Source organism: Setaria viridis, chromosome 2 (genome assembly GCF_005286985.2).
Source record: "Setaria viridis chromosome 2, Setaria_viridis_v4.0, whole genome shotgun sequence".
Taxonomy (NCBI): domain Eukaryota; kingdom Viridiplantae; phylum Streptophyta; class Magnoliopsida; order Poales; family Poaceae; genus Setaria; species Setaria viridis.
In genome coordinates, this window is record NC_048264.2 from 46,319,932 (window position 1) to 46,335,366 (window position 15,435).

At 48.5% G+C, this 15,435-nt stretch overlaps 3 protein-coding genes across 3 annotated transcripts; 1 reads left to right on the forward strand and 2 right to left on the reverse strand.

Moving 5' to 3' along the window:
- Positions 1-158: 158 nt before the first annotated feature.
- On the reverse strand, positions 159-2,158 carry LOC117843684 (putative F-box protein At5g62660). Its single transcript, XM_034724351.2, has 2 exons — positions 1,939-2,158; positions 159-1,846 (listed from the first exon to the last, which is right to left on the reverse strand). The coding sequence occupies exon 2, from the start codon at positions 1,759-1,761 to the stop codon at positions 532-534; it is 1,230 nt and encodes a 409-aa protein (XP_034580242.1). The 5' UTR covers positions 1,762-1,846; positions 1,939-2,158; the 3' UTR covers positions 159-531.
- A 4,201-nt stretch (positions 2,159-6,359) lies between these two features.
- LOC117843682 (probable serine/threonine-protein kinase At1g54610) lies at positions 6,360-10,963 on the forward strand. Its single transcript, XM_034724347.2, has 7 exons — positions 6,360-6,960; positions 7,062-7,346; positions 7,427-7,744; positions 8,604-8,831; positions 9,439-9,539; positions 10,120-10,237; positions 10,330-10,963. The coding sequence occupies exons 1-7, from the start codon at positions 6,550-6,552 to the stop codon at positions 10,609-10,611; spliced, it is 1,743 nt and encodes a 580-aa protein (XP_034580238.1). The 5' UTR covers positions 6,360-6,549; the 3' UTR covers positions 10,612-10,963.
- Positions 10,964-11,184: 221 nt separating this feature from the next.
- LOC117843683 (protein GAMETE EXPRESSED 1) lies at positions 11,185-14,485 on the reverse strand. The gene is made up of 6 exons (XM_034724349.2): positions 13,052-14,485; positions 12,249-12,963; positions 11,964-12,150; positions 11,679-11,835; positions 11,507-11,586; positions 11,185-11,324 (listed from the first exon to the last, which is right to left on the reverse strand). Exons 1-6 carry the CDS (start codon positions 13,510-13,512, stop codon positions 11,320-11,322), a joined length of 1,605 nt encoding a protein of 534 aa, XP_034580240.1. The 5' UTR covers positions 13,513-14,485; the 3' UTR covers positions 11,185-11,319.
- Positions 14,486-15,435: the final 950 nt, after the last annotated feature.

Genomic DNA, 15,435 nt, shown 5'->3' on the forward strand with positions numbered 1-15,435 from the left:
GCAGCACGCGCATCTCCTTGACCTTGGTGGCGAGCATGCGAAGGGGCGACGGAGCAGTGCAGGAGCGACGGCAACAAGAACCTTCAGATTCACGACAAAGCGGCAACCAATCACCACCTCAAAATGCTGCATGTTTCCATTTAGGACTAGATGGACAATGTTCCAAAACTGCTGGGAGAATGAGCATTGAAGGAAAAGATGTTGCAGTGGCTCCACAATTTGACAAACAAGAAAATAACTTTACAGGTCCATGTTCTTTCTTCTCAGCAGTTCCCTTGTGTTTAATCATCTTTTAGCAACAGCCAAAAATAATTATGCTTGAGATAGCAAGAACATTTCCACAGTGAAACTGCACATAGTTTTTCCGGTGGAACAATAGAATCCAAATTGCCACATCTTTTGCAAGGAAACAAAAGTTGCCTCATGCTAAAGCGAAGTGAATCATGTCAATTAACTCTACTACGTTCTTCCTATCCACCATACCACTGGACTAGTAGAAGTGTAACACAAATAACCACCCCAAGCCATGACTTAGCTCCAAGAGTGGATCAATGGGGAGTCGGCAGAAGACGGTGTGAAGAAGCACGTGTGTTGGACCGTGCTCCCCTTGAACACATGCTTTGACACGAACACCCTGTTTTTCCGCTGCATCACCGAGTTGACCGTCCTCACCATCTCACCCTTCCTCACATCGTACACAACTAACCCATCATTGTTGCCGAGGATGATGTTGCCTTCATCGTCGCCCGCTACGGCCACAGACTGCATACCCCAATCATTACGTGGCCTTCCTCCACTACCATATTTCCATGGCGAGGCGACCCGTTGCCGGTGAACCCACCTCTGGCTGCTGTAGTCCTCGAGGAACCAGAGGTCGACGTGCTTCTCCTCCCCAAAGTCAGCCGCCGCGAGCATCCCTTCCATCTCGAACAGCTTCATCATCTTGGGTGTCCTTGATGTCGGTCCCGGCATTTGGCAGAACATCTCTGACACCGTGTCGAAAGCTGTAATCCTTGTCTTGCCCGTGGCGCAGCGCCAGATCGGTGGCCAGTGCAGCTTGCCGTCGAGAGCCACGGGCATCGTCGCTGTCGTGAGCAAGGGTCTGATAAATCGGGTGATCAGATCAGGCTCTTGCTTCAGTTTGAGGTGCCGGGGTTCGCCGGCGCCTGTGGAGACGATGTACCAGAAGCCGCGCGTGAGGCTGCAGCACAGGAGCCGGAACTCGCCGGACGGCTGGTGGAAGTAGAAGCCGTACTCCGGGTCACTGTTGATGTAGAACTTGCCCTTGCAGTACTCGTTAGGTAGCCTCGGCAGCTCGGCCCATTGCCTCGTGATGGGGTTGCAGAGGAGGTAGAACCCCATGTCCTTCTTGAACAGGAGCACGCCGTCGGACGAGGCGAGGAGGCGGCCGCAGTGCGCCGGGACGGTGAGACGCGTGGCGGGGTAGCGGAGGAGGCGCTGTCGGTCGTCCTCGGGGGAGGAGACCGGGAGCGCGTCCAGCGCGACGTCCTCGGAGCTGAAGCCGGCCAGTAGGTCGCTGCTGCACGCCCATGGCGCCGCGTCCAGGTACGTGTGCGCAAGGATGGAGGCCGGCTGCCGGCGGCGCGCGCGCGCGACGAGGAAGTGCTGGGCGGTGGTGATGCGGCGCCAGGCCTTGCACGTTGCGCCGGAGCGGAGGATGGACTTGGCCGGTAGGCGGAGGAGGATGTCGGCGATGGTGTCCTCGGGAAGTCGGCGAATCGGCGTGTCTTCCATCCTCATCGCCGTTCTCTTCTCCCCGCCGCTTTGGTTCAGATGCGAGGCGTGGTTGAACAAACACCGGCGACTTCTTGTTGAACTAGGGACCCTGTACAGAGGAAACGAACATCAATCTTGGCTGATTCTTGCACAGGCACTAAACAGAAATCGACCTGAATTGAACTCTAAAAAGAAATCGACCTGAACTCAGATGTGCAAGAAAGCCACCCGCCGTTCTGCTGGCCACCGCCGCCTGCGCCGGGTCGCTGCACCCCTACTCCAGCCGCGGCTCGCAAACACCGACAAGGACGCCTCCACCTCTCGCACCCCCGTGCCGCCGCTGGCCGCCGCGGCCGCCTTCGTTGCTGGCATGGAACGAGGAGGAGACGACAAGATTTTTTAGGGTTGTGGTCTTGTGGATGGCTTGACGGATGGATCGGGGTCGATGGTGAGTGGACGGTCAGATGAAGAGCTTGAGGGGATAGGATGGGCCGGTTGGGCCAACATCTAGTACTTTGTACTTCCCCAACAGCTTTTTAGTTAGATGGGCCAATAGGCCCACCTTAATGGGCCTCAACTTAAGGCCTAAAATAATTTTTCTAGCCGGAGAATTAGAGACTGGCCCGCACGATAGTGCGCAATCGTGCTATTGCAGCTAACCTTGATTTTTCTGAGGTAAGTTTTGTCAGCATAACCCTATTTCTTGTTTAGCATTTGCATTAAGCTACCGTGTTACTGAATATCCCTGCTTCTTGAAAAGTAGGATGAGCACTATTGCTCCCTGACTGCACTTGCTGGTGAACTTGTCGGCGCTCACGTTATTGTACAATGGTGGTAGTTTGCTGAATTTGGCAAAGCAGCCTGGCAGCACAATTCAGATACTGGGAGCAGAGAAGGTATGGTGAATTGAATATGCATTATTCTGTAATTTTACTTCTATAATTGTCGAGCTTGAATTTGCTGGATGCTACCTGTCATGTTCATATGTGTTTATTTGTTATTGTTTCAACTTCCAAATGTTTGATGTTGATTTGCCTAAATGTCCTATCTTTCTGCAGGCCTTGATCAGAGATCTAAAGATGAAGCATTTGAGTCAGAGCCACAGTTGGTTTTTTTATTTCATAGCAATGATTTTTCTTTGCCTACCGCTGGAAATTATTATAGTTCAAAGGCATTTATGCCAGACTTACAATCCAGCAGCAGTTTTAGTTCTCCCTGAAGCAATGCCAAAGAACTCAGAAGTGGCTTCAAAGAAGAGGAAGCATCAGGACGTAGACACTGCACCACCTGCAGAGCAAGTGGAGGCAACTGAAGAGCAGGACAACGAGAAGTCAAAAGAAGTCCAATGACACAGAGGAAGCACCAACAGTTGATGCTGATGGTGGCGAGAAGAAGAAGGAGGAGGAGGATGCTGAGGAACCTCCTTTCAGTTGATACTGAGGGTGCATTTGACAAAACTTTCAAAGCTAATTTTTTGCTAAATCCAGCAGGAGTTCTATCAAATAGTTTTTCAGAGAGAAGTGATTCTTTGCTGATTCTGTGAAGTGATTCTCTGGAATGAATTAAGAGGCTATGATCATCTTGAATTTTTGGTAGCATCAATTTAAGACTCGTTGTTCTGTAAGAGAGTAGAATGTCACGTTAGGATAGTTGAGTCTGCTCTATCTCCTTAGGCTGGAAGGACTTAATGTCGAGTGTCATGTTCGATGCAACGACAATGGCCGGGAGTCTCTGCCAAAACTCAGGATGCAAGCAGTCTTAGATGTGAGTGATGAATTTCCGCTCTGCACCTCGGTGTACGAATGATGATATCCAGTCCAGTCAGAAGATTATGCATCTTGGCGTAGGAAATCCAACCAGCAAATTCAGCACTTTCTGCTGGACTATGTACTGATGCTGAGCACAATTGAAATGACATGATTTCTTGCATCATCTGGTATAATATATCCCTTAATAATCATACCAGAGATCCTTTGATTGATTAGTAGTAATTGGTCAACTTCAGTCTGGTGTACTTTAAGTTCAACCTATCCAAGCAGAGATAGACTGGACCCACACTAAAAAAAATGCTAGGTGACTGGATCCAAGCAAGTCAAAAGGGACATCAAGCACGGCAAACCCTAGTTATGGTCTACTGTACCTGAATACTAGATCATCAAGCCTCGGCAGTTGCAGCACGGCAACTACTCCATGATGCAAATCCTGCAACTGCCATTTGCACCTGCGCATCACTGAACCAGACTAGTGATTGAGTTGTCCTGCTGAATCCATCAATCTATTGTTTTTTTTTCTTTAAGAAATCCATCCATCCATTGTAACCAAGAACAGTTAGCCTGACAGACCCCTTTCGTTGCAGCAGTTGGCCTGAAAGGAGGCTGGAGAAATTTCTCTAGAGAGTTTAGTAAAAGAAGGTCAACCGTGAGGATCTAAGATCTGGACGACCACAAGTGGCCAAAAGCTAGCACTGGTGGTGCAAATGGAGGGTGCAGCGTCAGAGATAGGAAGGGTAGCATGTGTGCGACAGTGGCAAAGTGAGTGTGCATGGGGCTAGCATGTCAGTTACTGTGCTGGTTCAGTCCAGTCCAGTTGACTCCATGCCAGTTTGGCTCAAGGTGCCGTAGAATATACCCGGGGAGAAAGTGACATGGGAGGAGACGAACAGCCCCATCAATCATACGTTTTTGATTTAGCCATTTAGCTTCTTAATAATCCAACTAGGACTAAACTATGATGCGCCAATTTTTTTCTATCAACACGTGTCAAAGAAAAAAGTTAACACTGTTCATGATACCACCAGTGTATCATCATCCATCACGCACAGACACAGTCACACAGATGATGGCGTTGGCAGTTGGCACCGCACCATTTTGCGTTTACAACCTTGTGTACATCAAAATTGAACTCTGCAATTTGAAATTCTTACAAAATTGCCGCTAAATCCCTCTGTTAGTCTGTTGGGAACAAATCACTGACACATGCATCTAGGCCAGGCCACACTCCTTGGATTCAGGCGCTGTGTACCTCCTGTGGAGACGTGCAACGTTGCAGTAACTCCAGTTCCAAGAGGTGGCGCTGTACGGCCGGGGGTAGAAGCTGCACAGCGATTCGTTGCTCCGTGCTCCAATGGACGAGCTGCTGGTGCGTAGTGCAGACATGTTCGTCTCTTCCAAGGCATCTCCTCCTCGGGATTCATCTGGGACACAGACGAATTTTCAGAGAGAGAAAGGGAGTGGTTTCACACCTCGTCATTTTCTCGTTGGACCCTTCTCGCTTTCTGCAATAATAGGCACAGGCTACTGACCTGAAATTTTGTTCTCAAGTCAATTCGCATCTTCGAATTCGTTATCGTCTAACAAAGAGCCATAAACATATGTTTTCGAGTATGACAGAAAGCGATTGTTGCGTGCTGAAAAAGATTAGACAGTTGTTTATTTTCAGCTCTTCTGCATCGTTCAATTTTTGAACGATGACTCTATATCATTCCATTTGAACGGTGACAGCAAACTACAGTTTTATGCGTGCGTGGTGGTGTGTGTGCGCGCGCGCGCACGCGGCGTTGAACGTACTCATAAAGGAAAAGGAAGCACAAAACATATGAAAAATACTTTGTGGAAATAAAAAGACATTTAGCCCAATTTCTGTTGCAAAGGGGCATGTGCTTAAAGCGCATAACAATCCTGCTAATCGTTCCCCTTTTGTTCCTTTTGTAGTTTGATAATCCCGTGCATTATAGGCACTCTGTCCCCTTCCCCATGAGACAAAACCCAAAGGATCTACGACCTAGAATATAAATACCAGGGGGCCCTCCTGTGCCCTTTGCTTTGTTCTTTTCATGGCTGTGGTCACATCCCTAGACAAAAAAGAAATAAAGAGGATAACATCTCTCAAGAACCCAACAAGCATGCAAAATAAAAAAAGAAAAGAAACATACAGCACAAAAAAGCAATCGAACAAATTATCACATCATATTAGGAGAGAAAAATTGCAAAAATAGAGTCTACGATAGCTAATTCCAATAGTTTACTCTTTAACTTGTGCTCCGTATTTATTTTATCTTACTTGCCATGCTTATATTTATATCAAACACAAACAGAATATAACTAAACACGGTATTTACCCGCTCAATTACGCAGTGGCTTAAGCTTAAGCATGATTGTAGTGTGGGTGTGTAAATCAGAAAGAAAATAACCGTCATGATATTATACTAAAAGTGGAAATACTAGTAGCTTTGATTTAGAAAAAACATTAAAGTTTACATTTTTTACAACAATTAGTCAAATCATATGCATGTTTCATCATTATTCCTATTTCACGTATCTAGTATCTACAATATGGCATTGATTTACAAAAAATTGATAATGTATTCTAAGAGAAATGAATTGCCTAAGTTTATTACCTTTTCATAACACCTTAAAGAAGAAGAAAAAAAGATGAGTCAATTTCCTCCCATTTTTTTTCCAGTTAATTACCATCCTGCCCTTGCCAAATTTCCGCATAAGGCGTAGGCACATCAGAGAGGACAAGATGTACAGAGACCCGTCAGAGTCAAAGCGTTCCCCGTTCCGTTCCACTGCCCACCAGCCCCCGTGCCGTGCCCTTCCCTTCCCCTCTCCTCACTCGCCGAGGCCGCAGCCCGCAGCTTTACTTTACTCGCCCCCACCACCACCACCTCCACCTCCACCTCGCCTTCCGCTTCCCACCCGCCCCCCTCCCCGCGCCGCCGCCTCCGGATCGCGGCCTCCCTCCCTCCTTTCTCCGGCGAGGCCTCAGCACCGCCCCATGCCCCGCTGCAGGTGACCTCCGCCCCCTGCCATGGGCTGCGTGCACGGCCGGCCCTCCACCGCCAGCCCCGCGGCCCCCGTCACCTCCTCCCGCCGCCGGGACCACCCCGCGGTCTCCCAGCCGCAGCAGGAGGGTGTCGACTCCTCCGACGCCGCCGCCGCGCCGGCGGAGGCTGGCGCGGCGCCGGAGCAGCAGGCGGCCGAGAAGCCCGAGAAGCCGGCGCAGGTGAAGAGGGAGCGCCGGTCGCGGTCGTCGCGCTCCGCTACCGCGGCGGCGGCCGCCGCGGCGCACGCGGAGGTGCGCCTGGGCGGGAGCTTCGCCAACAAGGCGCGCGGCGAGCAAGTCGCCGCAGGCTGGCCCGCCTGGCTCTCCGCCGTCGCCGGGGAGGCCATCGACGGCTGGACCCCGCGCCGCGCCGACTCCTTCGAGAAGATCGACAAGGTGCGCCCTTTTCCCCCGGCTCCTCCGCATCCCAAAGCTTCGTGATCCATGCCGCGCGAACGCCGAGGTGAAAAATTACATCTTTTCCCCCTCTCCCCCAGATCGGCCAGGGCACGTACAGCAATGTGTACAAGGCGCGGGACTCGTTCAGCGGCAAGATCGTGGCGCTGAAGAAGGTGCGCTTCGACAACCTCGAGCCCGAGAGCGTGCGCTTCATGGCGCGCGAGATCCTCATCCTGCGCCGCCTCGACCACCCCAATGTCGTGAAGCTCGACGGGCTCGTCACCTCCCGCATGTCCTGCAGCCTCTACCTCGTCTTCGACTACATGGTCCACGACCTCGCGGGCCTCGCCGCCAGCCCCGACATCAAGTTCACGCTGCCCCAGGTCAGGATCCCGTCTTGCTGAGACACTATCGCGCTCGATTATGAGAAATGCGGCTGATTGAGGTGTTTATGTGGGGCCAGGTCAAGTGCTATGTGCATCAGTTGTTGTCAGGGCTCGAGCACTGCCACAACCGGGGAGTGTTGCATCGCGACATCAAGGGATCAAATCTGCTTTTGGACAACAACGGTGTCCTGAAGATTGCAGATTTTGGCCTAGCATCATTCTTCGACCCCAACCATAAACAGCCAATGACGAGCCGGGTGGTCACACTCTGGTACCGGCCACCGGAGTTGCTGTTGGGTGCGACGGATTATGGAGTTGGCGTCGACTTGTGGAGTGCTGGATGTATACTTGCTGAATTGCTGGCTGGGAAGCCTATTATGCCTGGACGGACTGAGGTGAGCTGCAGAATGCTTGACTGTTGCGTATATTGTTCCTGAAATCCCATATGACTATCAGCATTCACCGTTGAAAGATTCAGTTCACCATTACTCTGGAATTTTTCGTTACTAAAGCTATTGTAGTGGATTCTATTTAGTTGTGACCCTGCTGCAGCACTGTACTACTGTTCATGTGGAGGCAAACCTTTGAATTTTGAATCTCTCATCCAAGCTATATTGGTTGTGTTATTCGTTATTTTGTTAGACGAAATTGTGCAATAGATTAACCTATTCAATGTGGTTATCATGCAAAATGATATTGTTGATGGAAATGGTATTTTTATGAGCAATAGCTGATCCTATTTAGTTGTGACCCTACTGCAGTATTGTACTACTGTCCATGTGTGGGCAAAGCTTCAAATTTTCAATTTCTCACCCAAGCTATATTGGTTTTGCAAAATGGCCTTGTTGATGAACATCATATTTCAACTTCGAGCAAATTTAGATAAGAATTTAAAAATGACCTTGCTGACAGTTCATCAGGGTTTATAGTTATTCTGCGAATGTGCTGTTTTGGCAATGCAGAATTGTACCTGATTTGTGGGAAAAACAGATTAACAGAACATATCAATCATATGAAAGTCTCAAACTTCTTAGTGTAACATTGCACCTTTGTTATGCGTTAAAATCCTGAATCCCACCAGATCTCAGATGCTGAATTATTGAATTATTGTTCCCTCCAAGCAATTCAATGGAATCATTTGGAAATACAACTGCCTTTCTGTTTAACATTTTAGTGATGGTCATATGTTCAGCCACATTCATTTTAGTCTATTGCTCCTCTCATTTGTCTTTTGATTGTATATGTGTCTTTTAGGTGGAACAGCTGCATAAAATTTTTAAGCTATGTGGCTCTCCAACGGAAGAATATTGGAAAAAATCAAAGTTGCCTCATGCAACTATATTTAAGCCTCAACAGCCATACAAAAGGCGAATAGCGGATACATTCAAAGATTTCCCTCAATCAGCACTACGACTGATTGAAACACTACTTGCAATTGATCCAGCTGATCGTTTAACGGCAACATCTGCATTACAAAGTGATGTAAGTTGTCTGGGTTATCATTCTGTTCCTATTTTCTATATAAATGAAAACAGAGACTTTACTTGATGGATTAAGCACCTTCAAGGATGACATTAGCGGTAGGATACTAATTCTCCTAGAATATTTGCACCCAGAGGTTGACTGTAGTAATGACCAATTTCCCTTATAGATCACTTTGGCTCAAATTGATTTTCATAAGAGATTATATAGCAGCTAGTTGACCGCACAATGCTCAACGTTAGTCCTCAAGAGAAAAGGAAGTGTTCATTGCTTCCAGATTTCTAGAGGGCAACAATAGTTCATTTTTTACAGGACATAAAAGTATATGATTTGTAACTGCATCTTTAAATTGCTGCCTGTCATATTGATCAAGATATTGCCATTAAGTAGTTAAGCCACCTTGATCTATAAAATTTAATTTAGACTGACCAAGATTTCTCTTCCCCAACGTTGTTCTGCCTGAGTCCAAATGTTAGACTTGTTTAGATATACAAGATCACTACATGTTCTTATTTGAATTTATGTGAGTAGCTTATCTATCATGCTGTGTTGTTATCATGAATAATTCTTTTTAAAAGCAAGCCCCTTATTTTCACAATACATGCAGTTCTTTACAACGGAGCCTCATGCATGTGAACCATCAAGCCTGCCCCAATACCCACCAAGCAAAGAGATGGATGCGAAACGAAGAGATGAAGAAGCTAGACGGTTTGTCATGCTACAACTCACAAAGTTCTATCTATATTTTGCTTTTGTTGTTCTGGATGTTCTGTGTTGTCATCTATGCAAGACAGTATGGTGCGTTTGCCTGAGAAAGTGTATGATTCAGTGTTGTCAACTTGAGGAGGCTTGATCTTACCGCAGCACCCTGAATTCTATAGTTGATACTTAGCCTACTTATGCATCTTCCATGATAAATATAAAACTTGGGGCAACACTATTCATATTGATCACAGTAGGACATAACATGATAAAAATGTGTTCAGCTTATGAATATTTTGTTTCCTTTCTCAAAAGTAACATTGGTCCACTGCAAGGACTAAAGTGAGTCTTGGCTGTCGTGCCAAGATTCCAGGATTTCTGGGAACTTGTTGAGAATAATGCTTAGACATCATCATGGAATACTGCTTACACATCATGATGAGTCATGCAACAATTTGTCTCCTGCTTTTCTGTTATATTTGTCCGATTATTCCCCAAGATGCAATTTTTTTAATTCTTAATACACTGTTTCGTAGCATTCTGGTTGCTTGTTGGCTGATTGGCTTATTTATTTGATGAACAACAGCTTAAGAGCTGCTGGTGGTAGAGCTAATGGAGATGGAGCAAGGAAGACAAGGACACGAGACCGGCCTAGGGCTGTTCCAGCTCCAGAGGCAAATGCTGAACTTCAAGCAAATATTGATGTATGTAAATCTTTATTTGCTCGAGTTGCCTATTTGCATATGCTTCAAGCAAAATTTAGTTTATTGGCTAACATAATTTTTTTTCTCTACAGAAAAGAAGGTTAATAACACATGCAAATGCGAAGAGCAAGAGTGAAAAGTTCCCTCCGCCGCATCAGGATGGTGCACTTGGATATCCCTTGGGCTGTTCAAATCACATGGAACCGGCATTTGAGCCCCCAGATCCTTCTTCCTTCAGCACTGTATTTCCTTATGAAAAAGGCGCCGTGCCTACCTGGTCTGGACCATTGGCTGACTCTGCAGCAGGCAACCAGAAGCGGAAACACAAGTCTGGCCGCTCATCAAAACAACCTTCAACTGCCCGTGCTAGATGATATATCATGTCGTGCTTAGTGCAAAAGAAGCCTTCAATACTGAAAAAGAATACTCTGCAGCGGTTCCTACAAACTAAGAGATCTGAGTTGGAATCGAGGGCTGCAACAATGAATTGTTTTTTCTCAGATCCATTCATGTACGGAATTTTTCCGAACATCGGTCAGTGTATAGGCTGGAGAGGGAGCTCAACTAGTCAATTCTGTACATTAGGTTCTCTTTTCCATTCTTTATAAGCAGCAATATGTTATGTTAGATTTATTTTAAGTGAGGAATGGAACTGTTAGGTCTACTTACTTAACATGTCACTCTACATAGCTTACTTTCAATCAATTGAATATTTTTTATCTGCTATTCCGTAAATCAGTTACATCATATGTTTTTTAATTCATTAAGAAGAGTTTCAAACTAAATCAAAGCATAGTTCAATTCAAATTCTTTCCATTGTTATACACTTCAGCCCAGTTTACAAGTTCTATTGCAGAACTGCTGTAACTTCTATATGCTATTAGCGTGGTCTAATGCGTGGCCGAAGGTTGTATCTCCTTGAATCTGATGTGGTGATGGAGTTTTCACCGATCTGTTCCAGTAGAACGCCATTTTTTGGGTGAATTCCTAGCTGCCGCCGCGGTACGGAGTCTGGATCGATCCTGCTGTCCACTTCGTCCTGTAGCTCGTCGAAGATCCAGGAGTAGCTGCTGAGGCTTCCATCACTCTGGACCAGAGGGTGGGTCCAAAATTTTTGGTCAGAAATTGTACCCGTATATGACAATTACCCGGTGGTTATTAGTCGCAAAGGACACAGAAAAATGTTGGGACATTTTGGTCAATTTTGTAATAGCACTACGGCTTTGGCTAAGTCATTGATTGCATTGTCTGGCTGTGTAAGGTGCTCACCGCTGCCGGCATTGCCTTCAATTGCCCGTACTTTCTCCACCAGCGTTTGGAGCAGATGATGGTTCAGAACATCATAATCCCTGCAACAAAATGGGTTACCGAATTATCCGGTAATGTGATGTTGCTTGAACATTATGTCTCGATGGTCATAGACTCACAGTGATCGTCTTACTTGTATGTGAAAATGGAGCGCAGGATCTGAACGACGGTGGCGGCAAGGAACACTGATCTGACCAGCAACACCTTGGACAGGATCCAGAACTGATTGTTGAAGCTGTCAGCTCCGAGCTTGATCACTCCAATTTCCAGCATAACCGTAACGCAAAGACCTAACGAGAATCATGTTCGCAAATGCCGATTTCAGAATCCAGAACAAGTTGTGATGAACATTTCTGAATTCAGAGTAAATCTGAATGGTATGGAACGAACAGTCTGAAGTTCGTCGCCTGAATCTTACCGATATAGAGCTTGCCCCTGATGTCGAACGTCTGCTTGGCGCTGGTGAGCATGTAGATGAGGAAGGCGATGCAGCAGTAGAAGAAGAAGGCCTTGATGAACCGGGACTCCACGAGGATGGCGTTGTGGAGGACGTAGAGCTTGTCCAGTGCCGCGAAGATATTGGCCTGCTTCGCCCTGAACTCTTCCTGCAGTAACAATGGCAATGCATCAGAGATCTACAAATCCTAGCACATCGTTGGAAAAAAAACTTTTAAACGGTGAAGAAGATGAAGAGAACAACAACATGTGCTTCCAGTATCGAGTGAGAATTGTGGATGAGATGTTCGTGAGCGTTCCGGATCTCCTCCTGCCGGGCCAGCAGCTCCTCCTGCTGCCGCCGTCCGAAATGAGCGAGCTTCTGAATCGTCTCCCTGTTCTCTTCCAGCGCCTCTGCCTGGAAGCCATGGAGCTCGTTGAGCCCTCGCATGGCCTTCGCCTGCCGATCCAGCAGCTGCATCTGGCTCTCAAGCGACCTGCCTGTCACGCTCCCGATCTCATCGGCGGCGCGCTGCAGGCCGTCCATCATCGACGCCATGGCGTCGCCGAGTATCCTGACCCCCCTCTCGACGCCCGCGGCGTCCTCCCTGAGCCTCTCCATCCCGTCGCCCAGGGTCCTGTAGGACTCCTCCACCCGCGCCATGCCGGCGTCCATGGCGCCCCTCATCGCGGCCTGCCCGGCCCTGAGCTCCGCCTGCGCGGCCGCGATCTCCTTGGACTGCTCGGAGATGGCCCTCGAGTGGTCGAGCACGTCGTTGATCTGAGCCCCGGCGGCGATGGACGCCGCGGTGAGGTGGTCGGTCTGCACGGCTATCGATGACAGCGATCTGTGGATGTTCTGGGATTCTTGCAGGAGGTGATCGGACCTCTCCTCGATGGTCTCGAGCTTGTCGTGCGCCGACTTGGACGTCCTCGACAGGTCGTTCACCAGCCTCTCCGTGCTCTGTTTGAACGCCTCCGCCCTGCACGAACGAACAGAGGAGATCATCATAAAAAATGGCATGAAAACTGTCATCATAATCGTCAGAGTGAAAAGAAGAAAGAACATACTGCAGCTGGTGGCAGAGGGTGTTGGTCTCGAGGAAGACCTTGTCCTCGGAGTCGGAGAGGCGCTTGCGGCAGTGCAGCATGGCGGAGCGGTCGTCGCAGCCGGGGAGCGGCGGGCGGCCGGAGTCCTCCTGGAAGCAGCTGCTGAGGTGCCAGGCGAGCCTGGACTGGCGCTCCTTGTCGGCCGTGATGTCAGCGCAGCTGGCGAAGAGGCGGGTGTACGCCTGGCTCCAGCAGGCCGCCGCATCGATCCGGCGCCGCGCGTTGTCCATGAGCCGCGCGCCCCGAGGGTCGTTCCTGGCGCAGTCGATCGAGAAGCCGGCGGCCGTGGCGCCGTCCAGCTGCAGCGGCGTTCCGGCCCTCTTCGACGGCGAGGAGGAGAAGATGCTCCACGAGACGGTGCTCGTTGCAGAGCTCAAGAGCAGGATCGAGATGACGACGAAGCGAAGAAGTCCTGCGCTCATTCCGCGACGACAATCGTCTCGATCACTCTGTGTTCTTGAGAATGTTTACCTGCATTACCAATTTCAATTTACCATCAGCAGCAGTGCAGTAAAGATCAATGCACGTTTTTTTTTTTGAAAAAGAGCAGGAGCACTGCTATGTCATTTAAGAAGGAAGCAAGGCAGTTTTACAAGTAGGTCAATATTACATAAAGGCGATGAACTCAAACTCGAGGAACATAACATAAATAAAACTAGTTGATCCCTAACTCAGGGGTGCCACAGGCGGCTTGATGCTGCGCCACCTCTTCCTTAATCAGCCCCAAGACTTGCCCAGGTAGTAAAGTTTTGTGCTCGAAAACCCTCCGGTTTCTCTCCTTCCAAATTTGCCACTCCGAGAACATGATGATGGCAGCCAAAGATCTCCTGGGGCGCCCAGTGACTTGTTGCAGGTTCCTAGTCCACCATTCTTCAAATGAAACCTCCTCCTGGTCAGGTAACAAGATGGGAAAATTTGTCCAGCGTTTCACCTTCACCCACACTTGTTTAGAGTAACAGCAGTTGAGACTCAAGTGTGGTGCCGTCTCATTTGCTTGATCACATAAGGAGCACACTTGATCGCAGGGCCAATTTCTGATTAGAAGCTTGTCAGCAGTTAAGATCTTGTGTTGCATAAGGAGCCAGGTGAAGTCCCTTCCGCAAAAGCTCGCCAGATCCAGCTGCCTCTAAAAGTGCTGAAAGTGCCATTTAGCTGTGCTTTGTACGCCGATTTGGTGGAGTAGCAACCACTTCCTGTCCATCTCCAAATAATTCTGTCAGGTTCATCAGAGAACTGGAGCTGCTGTACCTCGTCCCAAAGGAGCACAAATTCAGCCATTCCAATCACATTTGACATGCGCCAGAGCCCTCTGGTCCATTTCTGATCGGTAACATCATCACGCACCGAGTTGTTCTTCCTCCATGCTAGCTTGAACAGATTAGGAGTAATGTCCCTGCCCTTCCATTGACCCAATTGCAGTTCCAGAAACTTGCCCGCCTTCCATCGCCAAGATGCGCAATAGTGCTTTCCCTGAACTATTGCTTATCAACTTCATCACATGGCGGTGAGGTCCCAACCCAGGGAAGATCAATGCACGTGGTGTTACAGTTTTATGCAGAGATCACACATTCACACATGACATGACGATCCCATGTACAACCTTTTTTTGTCGTGTAAACTAGGTGGATCAAAAGCGCAAGGTTGTGAATGGCAATTGTATTACCAGCGCATATAAACACAGGATTATTTCACAACCCAGTAAAATTAGCAGCACGAATTTACTGTTGATATGCAGGCTGCCAGGTTGCCACAGAATTAATGTAATACATGCTAGTATGTAGAGAAGTAATAACGGATCCGCTCTGGACAAACCAAGAACGGCGCGCCGGATATATTGGCATCTGAAATTCAGTTACGGCGCAATTGCCTCCGTTTAACAGTCTTCCATGAAAATCGTCGATCGAAGCAGCAGCAGCAACGATCGGAGGACCAAACCAAACCAAACCAATCGGTTGCGGTTCAGTTGAAGAAACTGGAGATCCTCTTGTTGTCCAACAGGTAGATCACAGACGGCCGGCGGTCGACGACGATGTTGCTTGGCGGGTAATCCAGCAATAACAACAACAAGCGTTGCGTTTCCCGGCAGTAAAGAAGGAGTACGTCGGTTGAGGGATCGTTCCCGGCGCCTGCCGCAGAGCAACTTACCAATGCAAAGCCTGAAGCCTGCCGGCGGTTGACAAGATGGATTGAGGTCGCGCGCGGCCAGAAATGGTCGGTAACGTATAGCGGAGAGAGCGGACGCGTTCTGACTGGGTGTGGTGTGGCTGGGACGCCGCCGCTGGTTCGCCGCGTTGCTGTGCCTGTGCGAGTGCGACGAGCAGGCAGGCAGGCAGGGCACGTTCAGT

Coding starts and splice junctions, on each gene's coding strand:
- LOC117843683 (XM_034724349.2), bottom strand. CDS start 13,512: ATGAGCGCAGGACTTCTTCGCTTCGTCGTCATCTCGATCCTGCTCTTG. Junction 12,151..12,248: donor ACTCGATACTGGAAGCACAT/GTTGTTGTTCTC, acceptor TTGTTACTGCAG/GAAGAGTTCAGGGCGAAGCA. Junction 11,836..11,963: donor CAGGGGCAAGCTCTATATCG/GTAAGATTCAGG, acceptor GATTCTCGTTAG/GTCTTTGCGTTACGGTTATG.
- LOC117843684 (XM_034724351.2), bottom strand. CDS start 1,761: ATGAGGATGGAAGACACGCCGATTCGCCGACTTCCCGAGGACACCATC.
- LOC117843682 (XM_034724347.2), top strand. CDS start 6,550: ATGGGCTGCGTGCACGGCCGGCCCTCCACCGCCAGCCCCGCGGCCCCC. Junction 6,961..7,061: donor CCTTCGAGAAGATCGACAAG/GTGCGCCCTTTT, acceptor CCTCTCCCCCAG/ATCGGCCAGGGCACGTACAG. Junction 7,347..7,426: donor TCAAGTTCACGCTGCCCCAG/GTCAGGATCCCG, acceptor ATGTGGGGCCAG/GTCAAGTGCTATGTGCATCA.